Source organism: Dendropsophus ebraccatus, chromosome 8, assembly GCF_027789765.1.
Source record: "Dendropsophus ebraccatus isolate aDenEbr1 chromosome 8, aDenEbr1.pat, whole genome shotgun sequence".
Classification (NCBI taxonomy): domain Eukaryota; kingdom Metazoa; phylum Chordata; class Amphibia; order Anura; family Hylidae; genus Dendropsophus; species Dendropsophus ebraccatus.
The window spans coordinates 58,354,404-58,380,867 of record NC_091461.1 but is presented as its reverse complement, the minus strand read 5'-3'; the positions used below and the strand labels follow the sequence as shown (position 1 = coordinate 58,380,867).

The 26,464-nt window shown below is 43.6% G+C and overlaps 1 protein-coding gene across 1 annotated transcript; it reads right to left on the bottom strand.

Annotated features, from left to right (window-relative positions):
* Window positions 1-16,275: 16,275 nt before the first annotated feature.
* Window positions 16,276-22,851, bottom strand: LOC138798607 (beta-microseminoprotein-like). The gene is made up of 4 exons (XM_069979135.1): window positions 22,715-22,851; window positions 21,017-21,119; window positions 20,301-20,406; window positions 16,276-17,096 (listed from the first exon to the last, which is right to left on the bottom strand). The coding sequence occupies exons 1-4, from the start codon at window positions 22,715-22,717 to the stop codon at window positions 16,970-16,972; spliced, it is 339 nt and encodes a 112-aa protein (XP_069835236.1). The 5' UTR covers window positions 22,718-22,851; the 3' UTR covers window positions 16,276-16,969.
* Between the last annotated feature and the right edge of the window lie 3,613 nt (window positions 22,852-26,464).

The window sequence follows — 26,464 nt, the reverse complement described above, 5'->3', positions numbered from 1 at the left end:
ACCTATCACTGATACTGCTGCTGCTCCGGAGGGGGTGCAGTCAGATGAGGGGGGCATAATCCTACCTATCACTGATACTGCTGCTGCTCCGGAGGGGGTGCAGTCTGGTGGGGGGGGGGGGGCATTATACTACTTGTGCCTGACACTGTGGCTTTTTTGAGTCAGTACAATGGTTGAGAAGAAGTTTTCACTCTGGAGGTCCCAGTTGTGCAGGAGATCCGTGAGGCTTGGGTGCTTATCAGCTGATTCAGGATTCTCACATCAAAGATGATAGGAGTTGTAGTAGACGTAGCAGTAAGACTTAAATCAATGGATAATGTGTTTCTAAGGGAACCCTCAATTGATCTGATGATCTCATCTGATGAAACCCGTCATCCATTGATTAAAGTCTTACTGTTATAGTTACTACAACACCTATCATCTTTGATATGAGAATCCTGAATCAGCTGATCAGAGCCTAAGGGCCCTATTCCACAGGAGCGATAATCGGACGAATTGGCCCGATTCGACCCGAATTGGCTGATCGTTCATTAATGTTCAGACCTAAAATAGACGTTCGCCACCAGCGCATCGCTACGGTTGAATAGCGCTGCGTGGCGGTGACTGACAATTTCAGCAGCATCATACATTACCTGTCCGGGCCGCAGATCTTCTTCTCCCGGTGCTGAGTGGCAGCGTCGGCTTCGGAGCGGGGCTATCTGAACTGACAGAGCGCTCAGCCAATCACTGGCCGGAAACGCCGCGGCCAGTGATTGGCTGAGCGGTCTGTCAGTTTAGACAGCTCTGCTCCGAAGCCGATGCTGCCGCGCGGGACCGGGGGAAGAAGATCTGCGGCCCGGACAGGTAATGTATGAAACAAGGGCTGCAAGGACATTGGTAACAATGTCCTTGCAGCCCTTGTTTCATGAGCATCACGAGCAGATCGGCGCTCATTTACATGGTTGCTCGGCCTGTGGAATAGGGCCCTAAGCCTCATGGATCTCCTGCACAACTGGGCCTCCAGAGTGTGAGCTTTTTCTTATCACATACATACAGTATACATATATACACAAATAGACATACTGCAGACACACACACTGTATACATATATACACAAATAGACATACTGCCTAACATGCAGACATAACACACATATGTACATCTAATCATACTAACACACACAGACTCATGACAGACACACAAACATAGATACACAGATACAAAAGCATATATAAAACATCTATAGAACTACATTACATAATATACACTATATACATGGTAGATGCACACAGTCATAGGCACATTACATAGACACATATATAACACTCACATGCATAAGCACATGACATAGATGTACAGACACAAACAGATGACAAAGATGGACAAATACACACACACACACTCACATGTTCAGCAGGGCAGGAAGCTTCAGTCTTCTTGTCTCCATCTTCTCTTCTCCCAGCCAGGCCGGGCAGCCTGCAGCCTCTCCCCATCTCCTGTGCACCGACTGCACACACAGGAGCAGGAGAGAGTCACATGATTGCAGAGGGGAGGGGGGACAGAGGGGCCTGCTGCTGCTGTTGCTCTCGGCATCTTGTGACAGGCAGGAAGAGGTCAGCGCTGAGGCTGGAAGCTGATGTGCGGGAGTCAGGTGAGCAGGGGGAGGGGAGGGCCCATGATTACAGAGAGAACGGGCCCTGATGCCGTGCTGAACTCACCCCAGCAGTGTGGGAGCCAGCAGGGGGCCCATTGAGCTCCCGATACGAGGCAGGCCCCTCTCTGGCTCAGGGGCAGGGCCCAGCAAGAGGGAGGAGGGGGTGGGGCCCACCGGGGGATCCCCCGGCTCCCCGGTGGCCCAGTCCGAGGCTGGGGGCTATATACTATTGGGGAGAGCACAGGGGGCTATATACTATTGGGGGGAGCACAGGGGGGCTATATACTATTGGGGGAGAGCACAGGGGGGCTATATACTATTGTGGGAGAGCATAGGGGTCTATATACTATTGGAGAGAACAGGGGGGGCTATATACTATTGGGGGAGAGCACAAGGGGGCTATATACTATTGTGAGAGAGCACAGGGGGGCTATATACTACTGGGGAGAGTGCACAGGGGGGCTATATACTAATGGGGGAGCGCACAGGAGGGCTGTATATAACTGGAGGAGCACATGAGGGGCTATATACTACAGGGACACCTTAAAACTATGGAGGCACAGAGGGGTGTAACTATGTAGGGGTACAGAGGGGTGTAACTACTGTATGGGGGTACAAGGGACCTAACTACTGTATGTGTTGGAGCCTAAAATATTTGTCTGGCAGATTCTGAAGAGAAGATTCACAGCCAGGAGAAGACTTCAAGGTGGCCCAGGCTGGATGGAGAGAAAAAGAAAAGGTGACAGACTCTGATCGGAGAAGACGCCCTCGGGGAGTCACTGGATGTAACTGCACTCTGTTATAGGGTTGTAGTGTTAGGGGTCATGATGTGGCGGTATTATGTAATGGTATCATTGGTGATATCTTTCTGTTTTGTTCAGTGCAGTTTTTATGTAATATGTAATCACTGTATGGTGGAAATAGTGTTATAAGGTAACTACTGTATATATTGGGGCTCTTGATACAGTGTGGGGGCAAATTCAGTACATTATACAATGTGCCGAAAGGGAAGGGGGGGGGGCACTCTTGAGGGCTGTGCACTGGGCCCACCAATGTATTAAAACGGCTCTGACTGGGGTTACTGAACTTGGCATTTGTTATTAGAAAGGCTCTTTTTTGGTCCCTGTTGAGTAATTTTTATTTTCTATGGAAAAGACTTGTTTACTTTCTGCTTTCAACATGGTCAAAGACACTTTGTCTATCAAAATGAATGTCCTTCTGTCATTTAAAAGTAAAGCTGTCACCTGGAAATGCAGTGCCAAAGTGCTGACAATGTCTCATAGTTTTTGGAGAAAGGATACACATATTGCCTTTCATTTAGCTGTCTGTGACTGCAATGTGATAAAAAAAATGTTGTTTTATGCTACAGTGAAGGGCCAAAGAGGCGTGTTCCAGGCAGAGTATAGCATTGAACAGCCTGGGCCACGTGTCTTTGGCAATTCAATGCAACATAGACCTTTGCAGTCACAGACATCTAGATGAAAGGCTATATGTGTATATTTTCCCAAAGAAACACTGTCAGCACTTTAGAACTCAGTTTCCATGTAACAGGTTTGATAACCATTTTTTTTGTGTGTGTGTAAAATATTTGATTTGTTCTATCAGTTAAAGGGGTATTCCCCCCAAAATTATTTTTGCATTAATACGTTGCCCACCCGTAGCTTTCCATCTTTCTAATATAAAGTTAGTATGGATTCTGCACAGTTTTGCTGTTATCCAGCTGCATTCACCCCCACCGAATGCATAGAATCAGCAGACCTCAGTCCAACCCGACACGCTCCCAGCTCCAGGCCCCGACCCTCTGAGACGGCATCACGTGTCCTCAGTCCCAGCACAGTGAAGTGAGAACACTGATGGGGTGGCTGCTGTTAGAGAGAGAGACAGTGATCAGCGCAGCTCCGCCCCCGCAATCACCCGTGGCAATCTCCGCCCCCCCCCCCCCGTGATGGCCCACGGCAAGCTTTGCCTCCCACGATCGCCCACGGCAAGCTCCGCCTCTAGTGATCACCCGTGGCAAGCACCGCCCCCCCCCCCCCGATCGCCCACAAGTGGCACCCCCCCTTCGTGATCAGCCATGGGGCACCACCTTCACCTGCGGCGCTCACCATCTCAGCTCTGCTACACGGTCCCCCCAACTCAGCTCTGCTACACCGTCCCCCCCAACTCAGCTCTGCTACACCGTCCCCCCAACTCAGCTCTGCTACACCGTCCCCCCCAACTCAGCTCTGCTACACCGTCCCCCCCAACTCAGCTCTGCTACACCGCCCCCCCAACTCAGCTCTGCTACATTGTCATCCCCAACTCAGCTCTGCTACACCGTCACTTCCAACTCAGCTCTGCTACACCGACACCGCCATCTTAGCTCTGCTACACTGTCATCATCTCCTTCATTGTCTCAGCTCTGCTACTTCACCATCATCAGGCATAAGCATTGCATGATGGGAAATGTAGTTTCCTATCTTGGATATAGATCGGCTTTTAGAAAAACTTGTAACTCAGGAACGGCAGCAGCTAGAAAGATGGGAGACGGCTCAACATACTCAGAGGGACTTGGTGAGTAAGGCCAGCTAGGTTTGGGAGCATTACATTTTTTTAGCTCTTGGGGGGAATACCACTTTAACCCTTTAAGGACAGAGCAAATTTCGATTTTTGCGTTTTCGGTTTTTCCTCCTTGTGCATAAAAGGCCATAGCACTTGCATTTTTCCACCTAGAGACCCACATGAGCCCTTATTTTTTGCCTCACTAATTGTACTTTGCAATGACAGGCTGAATTTTTGCATAAAGTACACTGGGAAACCAGAAAAAAATTCAAAGTGTGATGAAATTGAAAAAAAAAACGCATTTTGTTTATTTGGGGGAAATGTGTTTTTACGCCATTCGCCCTGGGGTAAAACTGACTTGTTATATATGTTCCTCAAGTCGTTACGATTAAAACGATATGTAACATGTATAACTTATATTGTATCGGATGGCCTGTAAAAAATTTAAACCATTGTCAACAAATATACGACACTTAAAACCGCTCCATTCCCAGGCTTATAGCGCTTTTATCCTTTGATCTATGGAGCTGTGTCAGGTGTCATTTTTTGCGCCATGATATGTTCTTTCTATCGGTACCTTGATTGCGCATATACGACTTTTTGATCGCTTTTTATTACAATTTTTCTGGATTTGATGCGACCAAAAATGCGCAATTTTGCACTTTGGGATTTTTTTGCGCTGACGCCTTTTACCGTGCGAGATCAGGAATGTGATTAATTAATAGTTCGGGCGATTACGCACGCGGCGATAGCAAACATGTTTATTTATTTATTTATTTACTTTTATTTATAACCTGGGAAAAGGGGGGTGATTCAGACTTTTATTAGGGGAGGGGGCTTTTTACTAATAACAATACTTTTTTTTTTAACTTTTACACTTATACTAGAAGCCCCCCTGGGGGACTTCTAGTATAAGTGCTCTGATCTCTCATAGAGATCTCTGCAGCATAGATATGCTGCAGAGATCCATGAGATAGGCACTCGTTTACTTCCGGCTGCTGCAGCCGGAAGTAAACGAGTGCCGAGTCGGGGACGGCGCCATCTTGGAGCGGTCCCCGGCCGGCTTCATTTACGGAGATCGCTCCTCCGGGATAACATCCCAGAGGAGCGATCTTCCCACTAGACACCAGGGATGACGCTGCGTCCGGTAATCGGATGCACCTGTCAACTTTGACAGCTGCATCCGATTACTGTATTAGCGGGCACGGCGATCGGAGCGTGCCCGCTAATACCTACGGTCCCGGGCTACACGCGGCACCCGGGACCGGCGCGGCCCCGCTCTGAACTCCCTTACCGGCATCAGGGCGTAAATTTACGCCCGATGTCGTTAAGGGGTTAATGTTTGAACATAAAAGTTGAAAATCCAGTAGAGACACCAAGGTTACTCCCAATTCTGGTGCTTTTTTTTAAAATGTTTACATCGTGTGTCGTGCGATATAATTAATGATATACGGTAGTTTTATAGATTGGGTTATTATGGACGTGGTGATACCAAACATGTATTGGATTTGTGTTTTCTAGGTGTTTTTATGTAATGGTTTATTATATATAGGGAATATAATGCATTTTTATTATTGAGGAGGGCTAGGGGGGATGTTTTGTCTGCGTTTTGGTGCAAACTTTTTTTTTTTTTTTAACTGTACACTACCCAGTGATCTTTTGATCACTGATACAGTACACTGCACAAGTACTGCACTGAGCAATCTAAACAGCCATGCTGTGTAAATTACCGCTCTGGGCAGTTGCAGCAGGAGATCAGCTGTCAGTATGTGGTAATTGCAACTGCAAGAGTGATTGGCAGGGTCGGGAGCCATTGGCTCAATCAAACCCTGCTTTTAGCTGCAAATTCTCATCGGGAACGTTTGCAGTAAAAGTACCGGATCCAGAGGCTATTTGCAGCACCCGAGAGGCCCACTTGGGGGCTGGGGGCTGCAAAGGATGTCAGGGGTCTCACTACTGTCAAGTAGGACACTGAGATGTTCTAGGTTTATTGGCTCTTCAAAGTCTATTGCTGTTAAAGGAGAAGTTTCACAAAAATAAAAAAAAAATTACCAGACGGCAGGTGTGTGGGAACATAATAAAGAACGTATCCTTACCTGTCCCAGTGCCCCCGTCCTGCCGCTCTCACCACTCTTAGACAGCTGACGGACATCATTTTTGGACAACATCCTGGAGCGTCATGGCCCCAGCTCCTCAAGGCTCTGCTAATGGACTGCCCGCTCAGCCAGTCAGTGACAGCAGTGGTGTCCTGCCCCAGTCACTGATTGGCCAAGCGGGCAATTCATCAGCTGGGTATGTGATGTTGAAGCAGCAGTAGCTGCAGAAGGCTGGTAAGGCAGCGCTGCGGGTGCACAGGATTGGGTAAGTATACATTCTGTATTATGTTCCTGCAACCTGCAGCAGTATTGGAGTAGGGAATGTTTCTCTACATAATCAACAACTGACTGGCATGACAATGCAGAGACGCGCCAAGATTCACTTTGTGGGGTTAAGGGAGAGATTGGTTAATGGAGAGACTCTGTCCTGTGTAGCCACTTAGATGAGGGGGGGGGGGCATAACTACCAGGGAAGATGCCTATATGGGGGGGGGGGGGGGGTCTAAATAGCAGGGGATATGCTGACATGGGGAGGCTAACTACAATGGCCTACATAGGTGGGAGATTGTTTAAATAACAGTAGATGCCTACATGAGGGGGTAGTGGGCCTAACTGCCAGGGGAAATTCCTAAAAGGGGGAGGGAGCTAACTACCAGAGGAGATGCATAACATGGGCGGTTACCTGCAGGGGAATAGCTACATGAGCAGGAGGCTGCCCACAGGAAGATTAAGATGGGCAGATGTCCACACGAGAGGGGGTTCCCTGCAGAGGAATACCTATATGAGAAGGGGACCTCTTACAGGTGGGATGCCTACATGGGGGCACTACCTACAGGGAGAAAGCCTACATGGGGGGCAGTGATAATGGGGAGTGTGGTGTAGCCCTGATGTGACCGGTCACTTGCCAGATGGTGAAGTGTAACTCCACTACAGTGGTGGTTGATCGGGGAATGGCTCAGCAAGGGGTTATGTTGTTGTGACGCCAGTGTCGGTTGGGCACACAGGTATGATGGCACACCTGTTTTAGTTTAGATAAGCTGTACCCTTTCCCCTGTGGTCAGTAACCTGCGGGGATGTGAGGGCGTCCCTTGGGCATTTATCACGGTGGTCCGGAGTGGAGTTGTGACCCACCCGGACTATTGGTACCGCCACCCACAGAAAAGGGGTATGACCCTAGGAAGGTGTCTTACTGTGAAGGTGCTGAGATAAGAATCACTGAGTCACATTAAAATAAATAAACTCTTCTTTACTACAGGAATACTTGATACAGTGGTATACAATACTTTGGACTTGACTGATAAGACTTGTGCTGAGAGCTTGAGAGGGAGAATAGCCGTGCTGGCTTGGTTGCATGCTTAGAAGTAGAGTAAGTTCAGAGAAGTAGAGAGAAGGATGCAGAGAGAGTCCCAACCCAATGTAGTACTGTGCTCTTTCAGGACTTTAGAGTTAGAATAAGCAGAATACTAGAGAGTAGATATAATATTTGTGCCCGTGTTTTGACTCTATGATCTTTGCACCAACTATTGCCCACCAGTGTTGGGCGACCCGTCCTAGAATGTGACACAAGCCCCAGACCTTGTTACCTGGGTTAAGCAGACTGGCCAATGTTCCCTGGTTACACCCGTGCTGCGGGATAGAGTACGAAGGCTTCTAGCAACTTTGCTGATGATCCCTGACTTGTCCTCTCTGAGAGTGTTTAGTACTGCATAGTGTGTAGAAGTGCTGCTTTCAAGAAAAGAGTGTCCTTGCTTCCCATGTGCGTCTGTTCACTACCACACCTAAGACTACACTGGATTAGTCCTCTACCAGGGGACCTGGCATAAGCCAGGGCCCAACTTGGCTACTGTATGGACCGTTCTGGCTTGCATCACGTTCAGCAACGTGACTAAGACTCACTAACACTTCCTCTCCCCATGTGACTACCTTCTACAGGGTATGTAATACCTGCTGTGAGTGGGTGAGAAGAAAGTGTAAGAGAAGAAAGGAGAAAAGAGATAAGAAGAGAAGAGGAAAGAGCTATTGGTGCACAAATCACAAACAACAATAACCCCTTGAGTACTACAGCTGTGCAACACATAAGTATACAATATACATACTAGCGTACAGGCTTTTGCGAAGGGGGGTGTATCTACTAGCAACACCCGTGGTTGGACATCACAGTAGTACTTAGTACAGTAGTAGTAGTACAGAGGGCAGCTGCTTACAAAGGATTACCTACATTAGGGACATTTACTAGGGGGGCAACTACCATAGGTACCATCTACCCTGGGGATACCTACATTGGAGGGCTATCTATAGGGGGAGTATTGGGAATATGTTTTAGGGTCCATTTACACAAAGATTATCTGACAGGTAATCTGCCAAATATTTGAAGCCAAAGCCAGGAATGGATTTGAAAAGAGGAGAAATCTCAGGCTTTCCTTTATGACCTGATCTCTGTTTATAGTCCGTTCCTGGCTTTGGCTTCAAATCTTTGGCAGATAATCTGTCAGTTAATCTTTCTGTGTAAATGGACCCTAACTGGGGGACCAACTACCAGGGGCATACTACCTATGGTTACTACTATTGATGTTTAATAGAAATAAATATAGGAAAGTGTTATCAGATGCCCAGCCCTGGACATGCATAGAAATAAAATAAAAGACTCAGCATTTTAGACAATAGCCAGCTTTTGTAAATCTTGATGTTTTTATTAAATACGTGCAAACGGTTCCAGTTTAATACATTAATGTAACTAGCTCTAGAATGTTTGTGTCAGGACTCATAGTCATAGTCCCACACCCATCTTTTGGCATATAATTCATCCTTGAGTCTTCTGTTTACCGGTTATAGAGGCCTATATTTGCTTTGATTTTGAGCAGCACAAGTGATTGCACGCAAATTAGGTAAATATTTGGCCTTTGCTCTGTTTGGGCGCCATGATAAATCCCCTTATTGTACATGGAAAGAGGATGGGGGAGTGGGTTGCAAAATGGGATCCAAATGGGATTTATGTAGAGATGTGGCCTTCTACCTGTGTAATAATATTCAAGGCTTTATTGACACCATTGATCCATTTTATAAGACACCATCACCATCAAATGCCACATTTGTTAATAACACTGGCGTCAGACATTATGGATCTATTATAAGGCTCACGGAACGGCCGGTCTCTGAAAAGATCATCTCAATGACGATCTCTGAAAAGATCCCAATGATCTTTAGCACCGCAGAGTTCTGATGAAGGCCGCTTGCTCCATAGTGTGCATTGATAGGGTTTACTGCGGCCGCTATTCAATGAATAGCGACCGCAGAAAACTGACATGTCAGTTGTTTGTGGCGCCCTGCGAGAGATCACGGCCGCAGCGTATACTATGTGTATACGCTCTGTCCAGGATCCCATAGGCAGCAAAGGCACGTATATTTTCGTAATAATCACGGCCGTTGTACAACAGCTGTGATTTGACGAAAATATACTTTGTATTAACATAGTCTAAGGCTGTTTTCACACATATTATTCCTGTCAGTCTTTTTTTGAAAACACAGAAACTTTTCAAATCTTTCCATTATAGCTTTTCTCTGTGAGTTACACTCCTGATTTAGATTACAAATAATGAATAAAATACTGAAGGAAATACTGACCAAAATACCATGCCTCAGGCTATGTTCCCACACAGTATTTTTGCTCAGTATTTTGGTCAGTATTTTGTAACCAAAACCAGGAGTGGATTGAAAACACAGAAAGGCTATGTTCAACAAAAAAAACACAATTTTTTGAGTCATAAAGCAGTCATTTTAAAGCTCAAATAAGTCATGAATGGTCCTTATTTTAAACCCTTGAGGACCGGGCAAATTTTCGTTTTTTCCTCCTCGTGTTTTAAAGGCCATAGCACGTGCATTTTCTCACCCAAAGACCCACATGAGCCCTTATTTTTTTGCACCACTAATTGTTCTTTATAATGGCTGACTTCATTTTCCCATAAAGTATGCAGTAAAACTGGGAAAAAAATATTTGTTTAGTGAAATTGAAAAAAAAAGGAATTTGTTTTCATTTTGGAGGGTTTTGTGTTTACGCCATTCGTTCTATAGTAAAAATGACATGTTATATACGTTCCTCAAGTCGGTACGATTACAACGATATGTAATTTATTTGACTTTTATTTTTTCTTTTAAAAAATTAAAACCTTTTTTTTTTAAAAAAGTGTTTTTAAAACTGCTCTATTCCCAGCCTTATAACACTTACCTTTTGATCTATGTGGCTGTGTGAGGTGTCATTTTTTGCACCATGATCTGTACTTTCTATTGGTACCTTACTTGCATATATGCGACTTTTTGATCACTTTTTATTACAATTTGTCTGAATTTGATGCGACAAAAAATGAACAATTTTGCACTTTGGCGGGTTTTTGCACTTACGCCGTTTACCGTGCGAGATCCGGAATGTCATAGTTTAATATTTCGGGCAATTACGCACGCGGCGATACCAAATACATTTATTTACTTATTTTTATTTAAAATATGGGAAAAGGGGGTGATTCAAACTTTTATTAGGGTAGGGGATTTTTTTTAAATTATACTTTAACATTTAGTCTCCCTGGGGGACTTTCAGTATTACTGCAGTGATCTCCCATAGAGATCACTGCAGTATACTTAAAGGGGTTATCCAGCGCTACAAAAACAGGGCCACTTTTCCCCCTACTGTTGTCTCCAGTTCAGGTGTGGTTTGCAATTAAGCTCCATTTACTTCAATGGAACTGAGTTTGAAACCCCACCCAATCTGGAGACAACAGTAGGGGGAAAAGCGTCCATGTTTTTGTAGCGCTGAATAACCCCTTTAATACAGCAATGATCGACCAGATCATTGCTGTATTACTCTGGGCTGCAGCAGACCAGATATACAGACTGCCGAGCCAGGATCAGCGTCAGTGCGATGCTGAGCCCCAGCCCGGCAAGCAGAAGGGATCTAGAGATCCCCCCACTCGACACCAGGGAAAGGTGCAGATCATACATTTAAATGCAGTGATCCCCCCAACCCATGCTTTGGGCACAGCGATCGGACCACGCCCACCAATAGCCACGGTCCCCGGCTACAAATAGCACCCAGGACTGTGGCGGTTCAGAGAGGGGTCGCCCCCACCCGCATCAGGGCGTACATTTATGTCCTGATGCGGGAAGGGGTTAATGCTGACTGAACTCAATATTAAAATGGTTGTTTGAGCACACATGTAGCGATTTTCCAGCCATAATCATTACCACTTTAAAATTGAAGGGGTTATCCAAGATGAGAAAAACATGGTTGTTTTCGTCCAAAAACAGCACCACCCCTGTCTTTAGGTTGTATTGTGTATTACAACTTGGCTAAATTTACTTCTATGGAACTAAGCTGCAAAATGGGAGAAAGCACCCATGTTTTTTTTCTAATCCAGGAAAATCCCTTTAAGTGTACCTCAGCTTTTACCTAAATTCTTACATGTGATCAGTGGGGGTCTGCCTGTTGAGATCCCCACAAATCGCTAGAACAAAGGGACAGATGTACTTGGCTGATTGTGGTGACTCACGTTTAAGTGCTTTAGGCACCAGTCAGAAAGTTATCCTTTCAGTGGTAATGAAGCTGCATTCTTTATTTTTACCACTAGGTGCAAGTATTGTTTTTATGTATTGTTTTAGGCTATGTTCACACTGTGTATATGTCCGGCCGTATATTTTCGCGGCCGGACATATACGCGGTAAACTCTGGCTGGAGATTTACGCTACTTGCGGCCGGCTACGTACGGACCGCAAACTTACGCCCGAAGTCTACTTATGCTTCCCGAGCAACCCTACGTAGCGATCTGACAGCAGTCTTTTACTTGGAAAGCTTCACCTAGCCCCGGAAACCCCACAGAACCTTTTAGAGCGGCACAAAAACCTGCAAAAATGAAGAAATCACCACTACGTACGGGACCGCATGTAACGATACGGGCATAAGTTCCGGTATTTTCGTCCGCAAACAATGGTCTGGTTCATTTTTTACGTCACCGCGTACGATCCGGGTGTAAGTTCGTACGTAGTGTGAACTGTGCAGCTGTACTTCGTATACTTTCCATTATACGCAAACTACGTAAGTCTCCGGCCGCTTATTCACGGAACGCGCTACGGCCGGAAACTTACGTAGTGTGAACATAGCCTTATGGTGCACAGCAGTATTCATGTAAGGGTTATTGTTTGTTTGTGATCTGCACACCAATGAGGGCTCTTCTCTTCCACCTATCTATAGCTTTCTTTCTTCTTGCACTCTCTTCTCCCCCACTCTCGGGAGCTGTTGCACACCCTGTAGGAAGTTGTCACATGGGGAGAGGAAGTTTAGACTCACACGTAGTCAGTTAAAAGTAGTCTAGTCTGGAGTGTGGTAGTGGACAGACGTATGGAAGACACAGACTTTTTCTTCATTTTTAAAGCAACACTTCTACCTCTAATGCAATGCTAAGCACCAACAGAGAGGACAAGTCAGAGATCCCCCCAACCCATGCCATGAAAAACTTAAACACAGTGCAGGACAGTATTCTACAAGCTAGAGGAACTGATCTGGATAGAGCAAAGAAGCCAAGAGCCTATGTACTCTATCTTGCATCGCAGGTGAAACCAGATAACTTTGGACACCTTGCTTAACTCAGGTAACTAGGACGGGTCACCAGACACTGTAGGGAAGCAGGTTGTTACAGTGACAAAGGTCGAAACACGGGCACAAATCTTCTTCTTTTAAGTATTCTCAAGTATTCTTCTACTCCTTCTAAAGTTCCGGCAGATCACAGTACTATATTGGGTTGGAACTCTCAAGACAAACTCCTCTCCACTACTCTGAACTCTCACGACCTACTCCTCTCCACTTCTTCTCTGAACTCACTCTACCAAGTCAGCACTGCTACTCCACATTCACTACCTCTACAGTTCTTGGTGCAGATCTAGTCAAGTCAAGTCCAAAGTGATTGTCTATGCCAACATATTTGTCAGTAAAGGAAGAGTTTATTTATTTTACTGTATTGTACTAGCACCTACACATCAGCTAGGGCCCTATTCCCCCGGACGATTATCGTTTGCATAATTGTTAACGATTAACAATCTCAAATGACCACTATTGCAAAAGACCTGAAAAAGTTCACTCATTTCCATGGAACGATAATCGTTACTTATGATCGTAATTGCAATAGTTTTTTCTTCGCTATTTATTCGCTATTGCGTTCGTATCTATTGCAAACGACCGAACGATGTCTTATTCAATGCGAACGATTTGCGAACAAGCAACGATAAAAATAGGTCCAGGTCTTATAAAGCGATCAATGATTTCCCGTTCGGTCGTTAATCGTTAACTGCATTTCAACCGAACGATTATCGTTTAGATTGAAACGATTTAACGATAATCTGAATGATAATCGTCCGGTGGAATAGGGCCCTTACACTGTCCTTGGGTTATCTCCCCTTTCTTTGGCGGTACCGACAGTCCAGGTGGGTCATAACTCCACTCCGGACCACCGTGATAAGCGCCCAAGGGACCCATCACAACCCCGCAGGTCACCGACCATTGGGTAAAGGTATAGCCAGACTCAAAAACTAAAAGCAGGTGTGCTCTATACCTGTGTGCTGATTCAGCACTGGCGTCACAACACTATACCATCGGGCTGAGCGATACACCACCGACCAACCACCATTGTAGTGGAAGTACACTCTACCCCCTAGCAAGTGACAGGTCGCAGCTGATGCAACACCACACAGCAGCCCTGTACCACACATGAGCACTGTCTCTTTTTGTTTGTGCTTTGGTTTTCTTAGAAAATTGAGCACACGCAGTACAAATGCAATAGCACTCCCTAGGCATCCCTATGAGACTGTCATAGTGTCTGTACTCCATGCACTCAGCTTTCCAGGGAAAGCCAAGTAGAAACAAAGGGAAGCATTGCTTACCTAAGTGCATCTGTCCCTATGTTCTTGCAATCAGTGGGGGTTTAAGCACTCCGAGCCCCACCAGTCAAACGGTGACGTGCTATGATGTTACTGGTGACACCACTTCTGTGATGGTTGGTCGGTTGTGTTGTACAGCTCAGCCAGAGATGGTGTAGTCATGATGCCAGTGCTAGTCCAGCACACAGGTGTTTTTAGCTGTGGCTGGCTTACTCCACAAGATGGTCGGTGACCTGCTGGGCTGTGATGGGTCTCTAAGGCTCTTGTCAGGGTAGCCCTGAGTAGCAATTAACCCACCCGGACTACCAGTACCGCCACCCACAGAAAGGGGAAGATTAACCCAAGGTGTGTAGCAGAGGTGTAGCAGTGCTGGTGCTGATGCAAGGAAGACTGAGTCCCAGTGAAATAAATAGAACAGCTTTACTGTACAGTTTCTGAACACTATAAACACTTTGGCAGTAGATAGCTTATCTTGATACAGTCTTTAGTGCTTCACTGGATCTGTGCTGCGGAGATACTTGTAAGTGCTTATTACAAGAGAGGTAGTTGTAGCGGTGCTTGTATAGGTGAGAGTTTAGAAAGGAGCAGTGTAGAGAAGTGACGTTTGTCAAGGGAGTCCCAACCCAAAGTAGTATTGTGCTCTGCCGGAACTTTAGAGAAATACTTGAGACTTGAGAGTGAGAAGTTAACTTGTGCCTGTATTTAGACTGTTGTCTGACCACCTTCTGCCCTACAGTGTCGAGTTACCCATCCTAATAGGGTGATACAAGCCCCAGCCGGGGTTACCTGGGTGAAGCTAAGTGTTTGAGCCTTCCCACTGCGAGATAGGATACCTAGGCCCTCCAATAGCTTTGTCCTATCCAGGCTAGTTCCTTTGTGTTGTAGGATAGTGCCCTGCACTTTGTAGAGTGGTTCTCGGCGTGGGCTGGGTTTATCTCCGACTTTTCTCCCTCTGTAGTGTCTAGCACTGCATAGTAGACATAGGAGATAGACTGGAGAAACTGAGTGTCTCTGGCTTCTTCCTACACGTGTGTCTCAGACTCACTTCCCACACTAAAACTAGATTTCCTGTCTACATGGGGCTAACTAACTACTGTCCCAGGGGCTGTGTGTGTGTGTGTGTGTGTAAGGCAAGAATAAGTAGAGAAAGAGAGAGTATCTCCTATAGGTCAGCACAGGCCACATGGTACAATAATAACAGTAACCTTTGCTTACTTCACCCGTGCAACATATAACAAAGTTTAGAAATAACACTGACACCTAGTGGTGAAACTATAGCATGCTACCTTCATCACCACTGAACTGAAGATATAACTTTACGACAGGTACCTAGGGCACTTAACTGTGCGACCCATAGCAAACTTTTAATTGCCCCCCCCCTCCCCCCCCCCGAATGACCACAGACCTATTGAGTGTAGTCATACAGCTATTATTTCCGGACACTGTTTGGTGGAAACGTCCAGAAATAATACACAGATACATTGTTTCAGCGCCCATTCTAAAGAAAATAACGATGTGTAGTAAAGAACGGACGCTGATTCCATCGTACTGAAAAAGAGTGTGAACATAGCCTTATGGTGTGTTTATACAGAAAGCCAAATTCAGGAATGGAAATGAAACAATGAAAAATCTCTATCTTTTCTTTATGACCTGTACCCTGTTTATAGTCTGTTCCTGGCTTTGGCTTCAATAATCTGTCAGATAAATCTGTCTCACCATTAGACTCAGTTGAATGTAATTATGACCGGTTTTCAGCCTGTGGATATCAATAAGAATGTTTCCATTTACTTAGAGCAGCAATCATACTGAGAAACGGCAACATATTGAATGCAAGGTATGTTTTAATATATAAAAAAATTGCAGTGATTAATATTTATTTATGTGAAACCTACAAATTAATATAATATCTGAAACACATTCTGATGGGTAAACATTAGAGATGAGCGAACTGGGTTCCGGTTCAAGTCAATCCGAACCCGAACGTTCGGCATTTGATTAGTGGGGGCTGCAGAACTTGGATAAAGCTCTAAGGTTGTCTGGAAAACATGGATACAGCCAATGACTATATCCATGATTTCCACATAGCCTTAGGGCTTTATCCAAGTTCAGCAGCCACCGCTAATCAAATGCCGATCGTTCGGGTTCGGATCAACTCAAACCCAAACCCGGTTCACTCATCTCTAGTAGACATATAAATGAACTTTTACTGGCAGTTTATTTTTCCATACCGGAGAAGCCCTGAACTACAGTCCAATTGATTGTTACAGGCAATGCTGACATCCTACTTTGCTCTTGCTTTTGTAAATTAGGCCACATACAATGTCTGTTACCTGTAGACACTGCTACTTGTGCTCAGCACTAATAGAAAAAGCACACCTCTAACTGTTTTGAAAACTCTGATTACTAAACTCCAAATTAAGCTAAGTTCACACTTCAGATGCCAATTTCATTCATTCTGCAGAATCTGGGCGAACACATAAACCTGCAATTCTTTGTCCAGTGAAATCTTGCCTAGGATCTCCCCAGATCTGTCAGCAGCCATTGGGATGCATCGCTAAATGGGCCGTCAGGCTCCTTTTGTGGTGCTGTGGAGTCTGCAACAGAGGCTCAGAGCGGAACCCCAATCTAAGTGTAAATCTAGCCTTATTGGATCTACAAATTAAAAATCTCAGGTGTGTCTTGTTTTCACCGTAAACAATAAGCTGTGTGGTCTATTTGGCAGGAATATATACCACTGGAAAGAAAGTATATGACAATAATGTTTCGGATGACTTGTCTTGCTCATCTAGCCCACCCTGCCATGTTTACATATCTTGCTTGGATCATTCTTTCTAACCACGGTGGAGACACAGGCCTCCTTGTCAAAAATGACCATGCACTTTTCCTGGTTGTAGTTAACTGGTCTGCCAACACTAAAAGAAAAAAAAAAAAGATATATTAGAATATCTTTAAAGAATTAAATTTTTTATTTTTATGTGCACTATACATGGGGTGCTCATAGTCATTACCACAGAATAGAAAATTCTGGACTCCATAGGTAATGTCCACTCCCTCCTATATCCTAGGTATTTAAAGAGGACCTGTCACCCCCCGCGCCGGGGTGATAAGCTCTCGACCCCCTGTTAGATCCCCCTATACCTACGTGATCCCGCCAGGTCCCGCTTCCTGATGCGGTCGTGTCACGGAGATTTCAGCGCCCGGCGCGCGTGCTGAGAGATAAGTCCGATGCCCATAGAGAATGACGGAGCATCGGACTCCCCATTCATTCTCTATGGGCGTCTGACTCTGCTGTCAGCGCGCGCGCCGGGCTTCAGGCGCTGAAATCTCCGTGACCCGACCGCATCAGGAAGCGGGACCCGGCGGGATCACGTAAGTATAGGGGGATCTAACAGGGGTCGGGAGCCTGTCACCCCGGCACGGGGGGGGGGGTGACAGGTGTCCTTTAATCCCTTCACGTCACCCAATACAGCAATATAAGTTCCTGCTGCCGATACCCCATGCACCAGGAACATATATGTTTATTTGTGGCTATGAAGGGGTTATAATTAGAGATGAGCGAACCTCGAACATGCTCGAGTCCATCCGAACCCGATCGTTCGGTATTTGATTAGCGGTGGCTGCTGAAGTTGGATAAAGCTCTAAGGTTGTCTGGAAAACATGGATACAGCCAATGACTATATCCATGTTTTCCACATATCCTTAGGGCTTTATCCAACTTCAGCAGCCACCGCTAATCAAATGCCGAACGATCAGGTTCGGATGGACTCGAGCATGCTCGAGGTTCGCTCATCTCTAGTTATAATGTGTGCGGTGCCTCTTCAGTTCGATAGGTGCTGCACATAATGACAGGCATCCACGTTCACGTTCCTGCGTTTAAGGAAGTCCGTGACAGGATAAGTCGTAGTGTTTAATAAAGTCAGTGACACGATAAGCTTTTGTCACTGACTGATCGGGACCCCCGCAACATGGCTGCTGGAGCCCCGATCACTTACACTGACAGGTGGGGTAATAGACTTATCTCCGTCCTGTCGAATGTGCGATCTGTGCATAGAGTCTGCTTTCAGGCACAACAATTCTTTAAGAGGTACTCTGGCAAAAAAAAACTAAACTACTTCAGTTGAAAAACTTCCAGCGCTTATTTGCTGCTGTTTGCCCTGCAGGAAGTATTCTTTCCAGTCTGACACAGTGCACTGACACAGGAAAAGTTTTCTATGGTAATTTGCTACTGATCTGGACAGTTCCTGTCTTGGGCAGAGATGACAACAGAGAGCACTGTGTCAGACTGGAAAGAATACACCACTTCCTGCAGACCATACAGCAGCCGATAAGTTCTGTAATACTTGAGATCTTTAAATAGAAGCAATTTACAAATCTGTATAACATTCTGACACCAGTTGATTTATAAGAAAAACATTTTTAACAGAGTACCCCTTTAGCCCCTATTCTCTTTTGTCTGATATTGGAAACTTTATGGTACTGTATATACGGTTTAAACAATGCTTTGCCTCTGGACACAGCTATATCTATATTCTCCCTTATCACAAGCCTGTGTCTGGTCTTAGGCTGGGTTCACACACAGTATATTTCAGTCAGTATTGTGGTCCTCATATTGCAACCAGTATTTTGCAACCTCAACCAGGAGTGGATTGAGTGGATTGGAGTGGATTGAAAACACAGAAAGGCTCTGTTCACACTATGTTGAAATTGAGTGAATGGCTGTCATTTAACGGCAAATATTTGCTGTTATTTAAAAACAATGGCAGTTGTATTGAAATAATGGCAGTTATTTACCGTTATATGGCGGCCATCCACTCAATTACAACATTGTGTGAACAGAGCCTTTGTGTGTTTTCAATCCACTTCTGGTTGAGGTTGCAAAATACTGACCAGAATACTGACTGAAATATACTGTGTGTGAACCCAGCCTTAAAACGTACTTGTCATTTCATCAAACTTCTAACATGTTATAGCCACAAGTCAGAAATTTGTATCAGTGTCGCCCCATTTGCGGAGACCCCTGTCGCTCGCTAGAACGAAGAGGTAGAAGCGCTAAGCAGTGCGTACTCTGCCCCTTCATTTCCACTCTCACTGCTAAAGTAGCAATGGAAGGAATTATAATGGCAGCCTATGGAACGTTAAAAGTTATCCAGCGCTACAAAAACATGGCCACTTTTGCCCCTCTCTTGTCTCCAGTTCAGGTGGGGTTTGCAATTAAGCTCCATTTTTCTTTGTTGGAGCAGAGTTTAAAGGGGTTATCCAGCGCCAAAAAAACATGGCCACTTTTCCCCCTACTGTTGTCTCCAGTTCAGATGTGGTTTGCAATTAATCTCCATTTACTTCTATGGAACTGAGTTTCTAAACCCCACCCAATCTGAAGACAACAGTAGGGGGAAAGCGGCCATGTTTTTGTAGCGCTGGATAACCCCTTTAAGCGCTTGGCTCCTGCCCTACACAGTGAAGCAGCTGTCTCCATTCACTGTGTCCAGGGCCGATTCCAGGTTGTCTGCTGTCTGAGGCAAACCTCAGGCGGCCGCCCCATCACGGGACCTCATATGCCCGTCCCTGCGGCATGCTAACTACCCCCCCCCACAACCCGATCGCCCACTCATCCACCTTTCCGGACCAGAATCTAGCTGCCCGCTGGATCACTAATGTCCCCCAGCGCAACCCTTGACCTCTAGGTACTCACCAAGGAGCAGAGCAGAGGCGAGACATGCGGACGTCAGCGAGCGTGGGCAGCGGGACGGCAGGGATAGAGGTGAGAGGCTGCCTAGCAGGGCTATGGCTACTGTCATTTTTGTTAAGTTAAACTCAACAAAAATTACAGCAGCAGGAAAGACTTTGCCGCCCCCTCTCAGGGACTGCAGAATCTGCCGCCTGAGGCGGAATACTCATTTCGCCTCATGGCAGAAGCAGCCCTGACTGTGTCCTGGCTGGACCTGATTACGGCACCTCACCTGCTGTTTTCTCCCAGCCCTGTTAACTCTGTAGTGCAAGGCACCTAACAGCTGATCAATGGGGGGAAAGAGGGGTCTGGTTGTGGGCATAAGCTCAGCTTCAACTGTAGTGAATCCTTTAAATTAGTAATCCTTTAAATTCAGATAGAAACATCTTACTTATCACAGCATCTTGTAGACCCATCAGCATAACAGTCACAATCTAAACATTCTGCTGTTCTCCAAGATGATCCATAAGCATGAGTTACACCGTCAACTACGCAACCTACAAAATTAAAGTAATTAATACATAATGCATATGCACAATGTAAATGTATTAGTGCTTCACGTAGTGGATTCTGGAATTCAGATTAAATTTGTTATAATCAACATTGTCCCAGATATATCAATCTATCTGTGATCAAATCTGTCTGATTTGACCAGAGCAACCAATTACAGCTCGGCTTTCATTTGTGCTGTGATTACTTGCTAGGGGACAACCAGATTTTGACATAAGTATTCAGTCCCTCTCCTTGAAAATCCACTGTGGGAACTCTGGGGAACACTGTGGCCAATCTGTCTACATCAAGCCACCTTTGACTTCTCTGTCAACGAGCTAGAGGAACTACAAGTACCACCTGACCCTGCCCAACCCCATCTGGGCCACCGGGTAAGGCAATTAGACTTAAAATAAATCTCATCACAAATAAAGGATAACAGACTTCGATGTATTTTTATTTTTATTGTTTTTTTTGTTTTTTTTTTATTATTATTTTATTATTATTAATAAGTGTGCTATATTAAGGTAAATGTATAGGAAAAACAAAGCTATGATTGATTTACAATATATAACTATACCTTCCTGACATTGTCATACTTTGTGGCCCCAAGCTTACCTCCAGGATCTCCATGCCCCCTTGGTCCTGTGAAAAGACAGGCAGCATTACAAGCACTCACAAAGATTCCAGCACCGAGAAAAGCAATCACCAGAAGGGATTTCTGTAATTTAAAAAAACCCAAAAACATAATTTTTCTCTCTGTGAATACGCATGATGGATAAACTTTGCTTCCCATAAGGACAAAAATAGCAATTTATATAACTCCACTTTCTTTGTTTTTTTTGTTTGTTTTTTTTTTACATATTTTTATTGTTTCCTAAAGAAAAACAGGCATATTGGGGGACATTTATTAAGTCTAATGTGTGCAACAATTCTAATGGGGATTTGTGTGTATTTTGTTCCAATAGCTTGTGACTGATTCATTAAAATGTAGCACTGCCATAGTAAATGTATCTAAGTAGAAAGTCGCAAATATGAAAAAATTGCGCAGTTATTTTCACCTAGTAAGACGTAAGCCTGCACCTTTTTGTGCGACTTTTTAAAAAGTCGGCACAAAATTGGGCACTAATCCCGGATTATACCTAACTTTTGGGTGAATACTCAAAACAGGCAGATTAAAAAAAAGTTGCATCTAACAAATTTGTCGATTACTGGTTCATAAATAGAACTTAGACCAAAAATGGGTGAAAAATCCAATTATTCACCGAAAAATAGGCGCAAAAGCCTTGATATATTTCCCCCATTGTGTACACAAAATTTCCAAGGAAGTGAGTATACAGTAAAAAAAATCCACACTAGTTAAACAAATTATGGTCGTACAGGTCAAAGCATAGCAAGAAGTGTCCATAACGATTTCTCTACAACTAAACATATTGTCTCACTAATACAGACTCTAAACTTGATGATAGGTAATTCCTGGGTTATCATTAGATCTAAAAAGTATTGCCTAGACGGAATATGTAGTGGAAAAACAGAGACACGGACCTACTTATCGTCAGGTCATAGGCGAACACACTCCCGCAGAGAATAAACCTCTTTCTGAGGACTTCAACATATCAATACCAGGTTTTGAAGCCAAAACTAGGAATAGACTATAAGCAGAGAACAGGTCATAAAGGAAAGGCTGAGATTTCTCTTCTCCTCAAATCCATTCCTGGCTTTGGCTTCAAAAATCTGTCAGATAAATCTCTCTGTGTAAATGCACCCTTAAAGTTGTTGATTGCAGCAGTTCTCAGCAGTGTGATCAGGCGATATAGCCGGGGAGAGATAGCAGCAGCCATGTAATCCACTCTCTCGGCTGTATCACCTGATTGGCTAATTTCAACAATGTGAGGGTGCCTTTACACAAAGAGATTTATCTGACAGATTTTTGAAGCCAAGGCCAAGAGTGGATTTGAAAAGAGGAGAAATCTCAGTCTTTCCTTTATGACATGTTCTCTGTTTATAGTCTGTTCCTGGCTTTGGCTTCCAAGATCTGTCCGATAAATCTCTCTGTGTAAACGCATCTTATGAGGCTACATTGAATTTCTGCAGCTGAAAATCCATTTTATACATCTGTGTGCAGTGTAACAACATGTGCATGGATTGTTTTGAATGTAACAGTTGCATACATTTCGGCATAAGTGTGTCATATGTCCTTACACTTTCCTTCTTTATCAGTATTCCCTTCTTGTTTGACTTAAACGCTTCAAAAGCATTCTAGTGTAATATATAGGTAATGTATAATATATGTTAATATAACAATATTGTACTCACCATTGTAGGATGTTCTCCACAGGTGTAATGAGTACAGCGTAAAAAATGTAATAAACAGATTAAACCGAAAACTCTGTAATGAGCGTTATTTATACTCTTAGCTGAGTAGACATTGAGAAATTCCTTTTTCCAGAGAAAATAGCTGTTTTCCCTATTGCATCTTTCTTGGCTCAGTTATTTGGCAAAAGTTTTTTTGTTTCCTGATTTCCAGGCCATGTTTTGAGCATTTTGTGCTTTGAGTCCTTCACATTTTTAAGTCTGGATGTGTAGCCATAATATATGCATGTGCCATGTACTTATAGATCAAAGTATAAAGCTAATCCTAATATATAGTGCTTTCTAACATGGGGCATGTACAGCTCTCTACTACTACTACTACTACTACTACTACTACTACTACTATTACTAGTACATGGGCCTTTTTTCCCTCCACCAGTATTTTATGTACTTTAGATAGGTAAAGTTACTCCCAGCCTCAAAGGACCTTATCACACTATGTTTGAAGTCGTGAAATTGTGTGACGCATATGACAAATATATTTATAGACTACAATCAACAGATGGAAGCGTAAGTGTAAGGCCGGGTTCACACTGAGCAAAACTAGCGGAATTGCCGTTAGCCTCCCTCTCATAATGTGAGTCTATGGGAGGCGCGCGCTCCTGCTCTGTCCGTGCTGAAGAATGAACATGTTCATTCTTCAGCGTGGAGAGACACTGTGAGAACAGCAGCGCGCGCCTCCCATAGACTCCCATTATGAGAGGGAGGCTAACGGCAATTCCGCTAGTTTTGCTCAGTGTGAACCCGGCCTAATTTTGCTCTATGCTTGAGTTTCAATTTTCTGCTAGATCGAATAGTCCAGGCATTTGGAGGACCTTATAAAAATATACATCATGTGTACATGTTTGTTTTGTTTAGTTTTTTTTAACATAGGAATCTATATATTAAAGATGAAGGTTAACCCTTTGAGGACCAAGCCCAAAATGACCCACTGGACCGCGACAATTTTCATTTTTGCGTTTTCGTTCCCCCCCCCCCCCCCCCCCCCTTCTAAGAGCTCTAGCACTTTCAGTTTTCTATCTAGAGGGCCATGTAAGGGCTTGTTTTTTACAGGAGTAGTTGTACTTTGTAATGGCGTCTTTCATTCTACCATAACATGTATGATGGAATCCCAAAATTATTATTTATGAAGATATAAATAGGTGAAATTGTAAAAAAGAATGCAAAATAACTTTTGGGGGGTTCCTGTGTCTACGTAATGCACTATATGATAAAAGCAACATGATACCATTATTCCATAGGTGTGCCGAAATACAGCCATATTTAGGTTTACACTGATTCTTTAATGCTATATTTTTTTTTTTTTATGAAATCCTTTTTTTTTTGCAATTAAATATTAATAAAATGGGCCTATTGTGACGCTTTTAACAGTTTTACTTTTTCACCTATGGGGCTGTATGTGGTGTAATTTTTTTCCACCATGATCTCGTTTTTATTAATACCAAATTTGTGAAGATCAGACGTTTTGATCACTTTTTATTAATTTTTTGTATATATAATGTAACAAAAAATCGGTAATCCTGCCACTTTTTTCCCTCTTTTCGTGTACGCCGTTCGCCGTTAGTGATGACGATTGTTATATTTTAATAGAGCGGACAATTACGCACGCTACGGTATATTTTGTTTATTTATTTTTATATGTTTTATTTATATAATGGGGTTGAAAGGGGGTGATTTAAACTTTTATTGGGGGAGGGGCTTTTATAAAGACATTTTTACTTTTTTTTAACACATTTTAGGTCCACTTGGGGGCCTTTTACGTACAATAATCACTCTATACACGCTGATAGGCATAGGCATAGGGGTCAAAAGTCATCTGGTGAGTATACTGTACCACACTTCCGGGGGTGGGGGGACACGGGGAAGGTACATACAGGAGGTCATCTAATCTATATATATAGCTGTGCCTTACACGGGGTGTTCCCCTTTATATTGTTTACTTATTTGTCCTTAGTTACATATACCCCACTGACATCTATTCCCCTCTCCAGTTTTGTACTTCTGTGTATTTCATGGTGAAAATTATGTAATTTATTATTGATTTAAATAAAGATATGTTTTATTCACTTATTAGTTCTGCAATTTTTTCTTTGGTTGATATTTAATATTTGAATTGCAAACGTATTATTTTGTGGCAGACTTTTTTGGGTTTCTATTGTACTGTGTATGCAATCTGATGATTGCATGTAAAAGTCCTCCAGGGGGACTTAAAATGTGTAAAAGAAAAAAAAAGGAAAAGTGTTTTTAAAAATACCACAGAGCCCATCCTCCCATAAAAGTTAAAATCACCCCCCGTAGCGTGTGCAATAGTCCGATCTATTAAAATATAACAATTGTCATCGCGAACAGGGTAAACGAAGAGAGGGGGGAAAGTGCTAGGATTGCAGATTGGTTACATTATATATATAAAAATAAATAAATAAGTGTTCAAAACGTCCGAGCTACATAAATTTGGTATTAATAAAAACTAGAGATCATGACGCAAAAAATTACGCTCCATACAGCCCCGTAGGTGAAAATATACAACCGTCACAAAAGGCCCATTCTATTAATAACTAATTTTAAAAAAAAAAGGATTTCATAAAAAAAAATATATAACATTAGAGAGTCTGGGTAAACCTGCATATGGTTGTGTTCAGGCTGACCTATAGAATAATGATATCCCGTTCGTTTTACCGTATAGTGAATTACGTAGACACAGGAACCCCCCCAAAAGTTACCATATTGCATTCTTTTTTCCATTTATATTTTCATAAATAATATTTTTGGGGTTCCATCATACATGTTATGGTAGAATGAAAGACGCCATTACAAAGTACAACAATTCCTGAAAAATACAAGCCCTTACATGGCCCTGCAGATAGAAAAATGAAAGTGCTAGAGCTCTTAGAAGAGGAGGAGGGAAAAACGAAAACGCAAAAATGTCCACTGGGTCATTTTGGGCTTGGTCCTCAAAGGGTTAAAAGTAGTTCACAAAGAAAATTCTTTCAAATCAACTATTTTTAATTTATTATTAATTATTATTATTATTATTATTATTACTCCTACTTTTAAAAAATCTCAAGTCTTCCAGTACTTATCAGCTGTTGTATGTTATGGAGGAAGTGGGGTATTCTCTCCAGTCTAACACAATGCTCTCTGCTGCCACCTCTGTCCATGTCAGGAACTGTCCAGAGCAGAAGAGAATCCCCATAGAAAACCTCTCCTGCCACACATACACACACACACACACACACACACACTTCAAGGTTGCCCCCCCAATGCAAAGAATTAACTCTCTTTCTGTTTTTCAATATTACGGCAGTTCATTTTTTAAGGAATTTCACCTCCCCAATGTTCCCCCGGGTTACAATATGCTTGGTTGTAAGAAAGGTCATGCTGTCTTGGTAAATAGTTAGAATAGTTATCTAATTCTGATCCTTTTCAACACTGATCCTGCTCAACATTTTATATCTTTATGCTGCTATTGTATGTGGACAGTGCACAGGTAACCTAACCTCCCAGAGAGATATATTTAAAGGACAAGTGCCATGAAAAACTTTTTCCTAGTAATTGAAGCACATTACAAAGTTATATAACTGTGTAATATGCTTCAATCACCTATCTGCCTCCCTTCCCTGCCTTTTCCCCCCTCCACCCCCCACCAGGAAATGTCCTAACTCACACAGACCTAATTACTGTCGTCACCGTCAC

Coding starts and splice junctions, on each gene's coding strand:
- LOC138798607 (XM_069979135.1), bottom strand. Junction 20,407..21,016: donor GGGGCATGGAGATCCTGGAG/GTAAGCTTGGGG, acceptor TTAATTTTGTAG/GTTGCGTAGTTGACGGTGTA. Junction 17,097..20,300: donor TCTACAAGATGCTGTGATAA/GTAAGATGTTTC, acceptor TTTTTCTTTTAG/TGTTGGCAGACCAGTTAACT.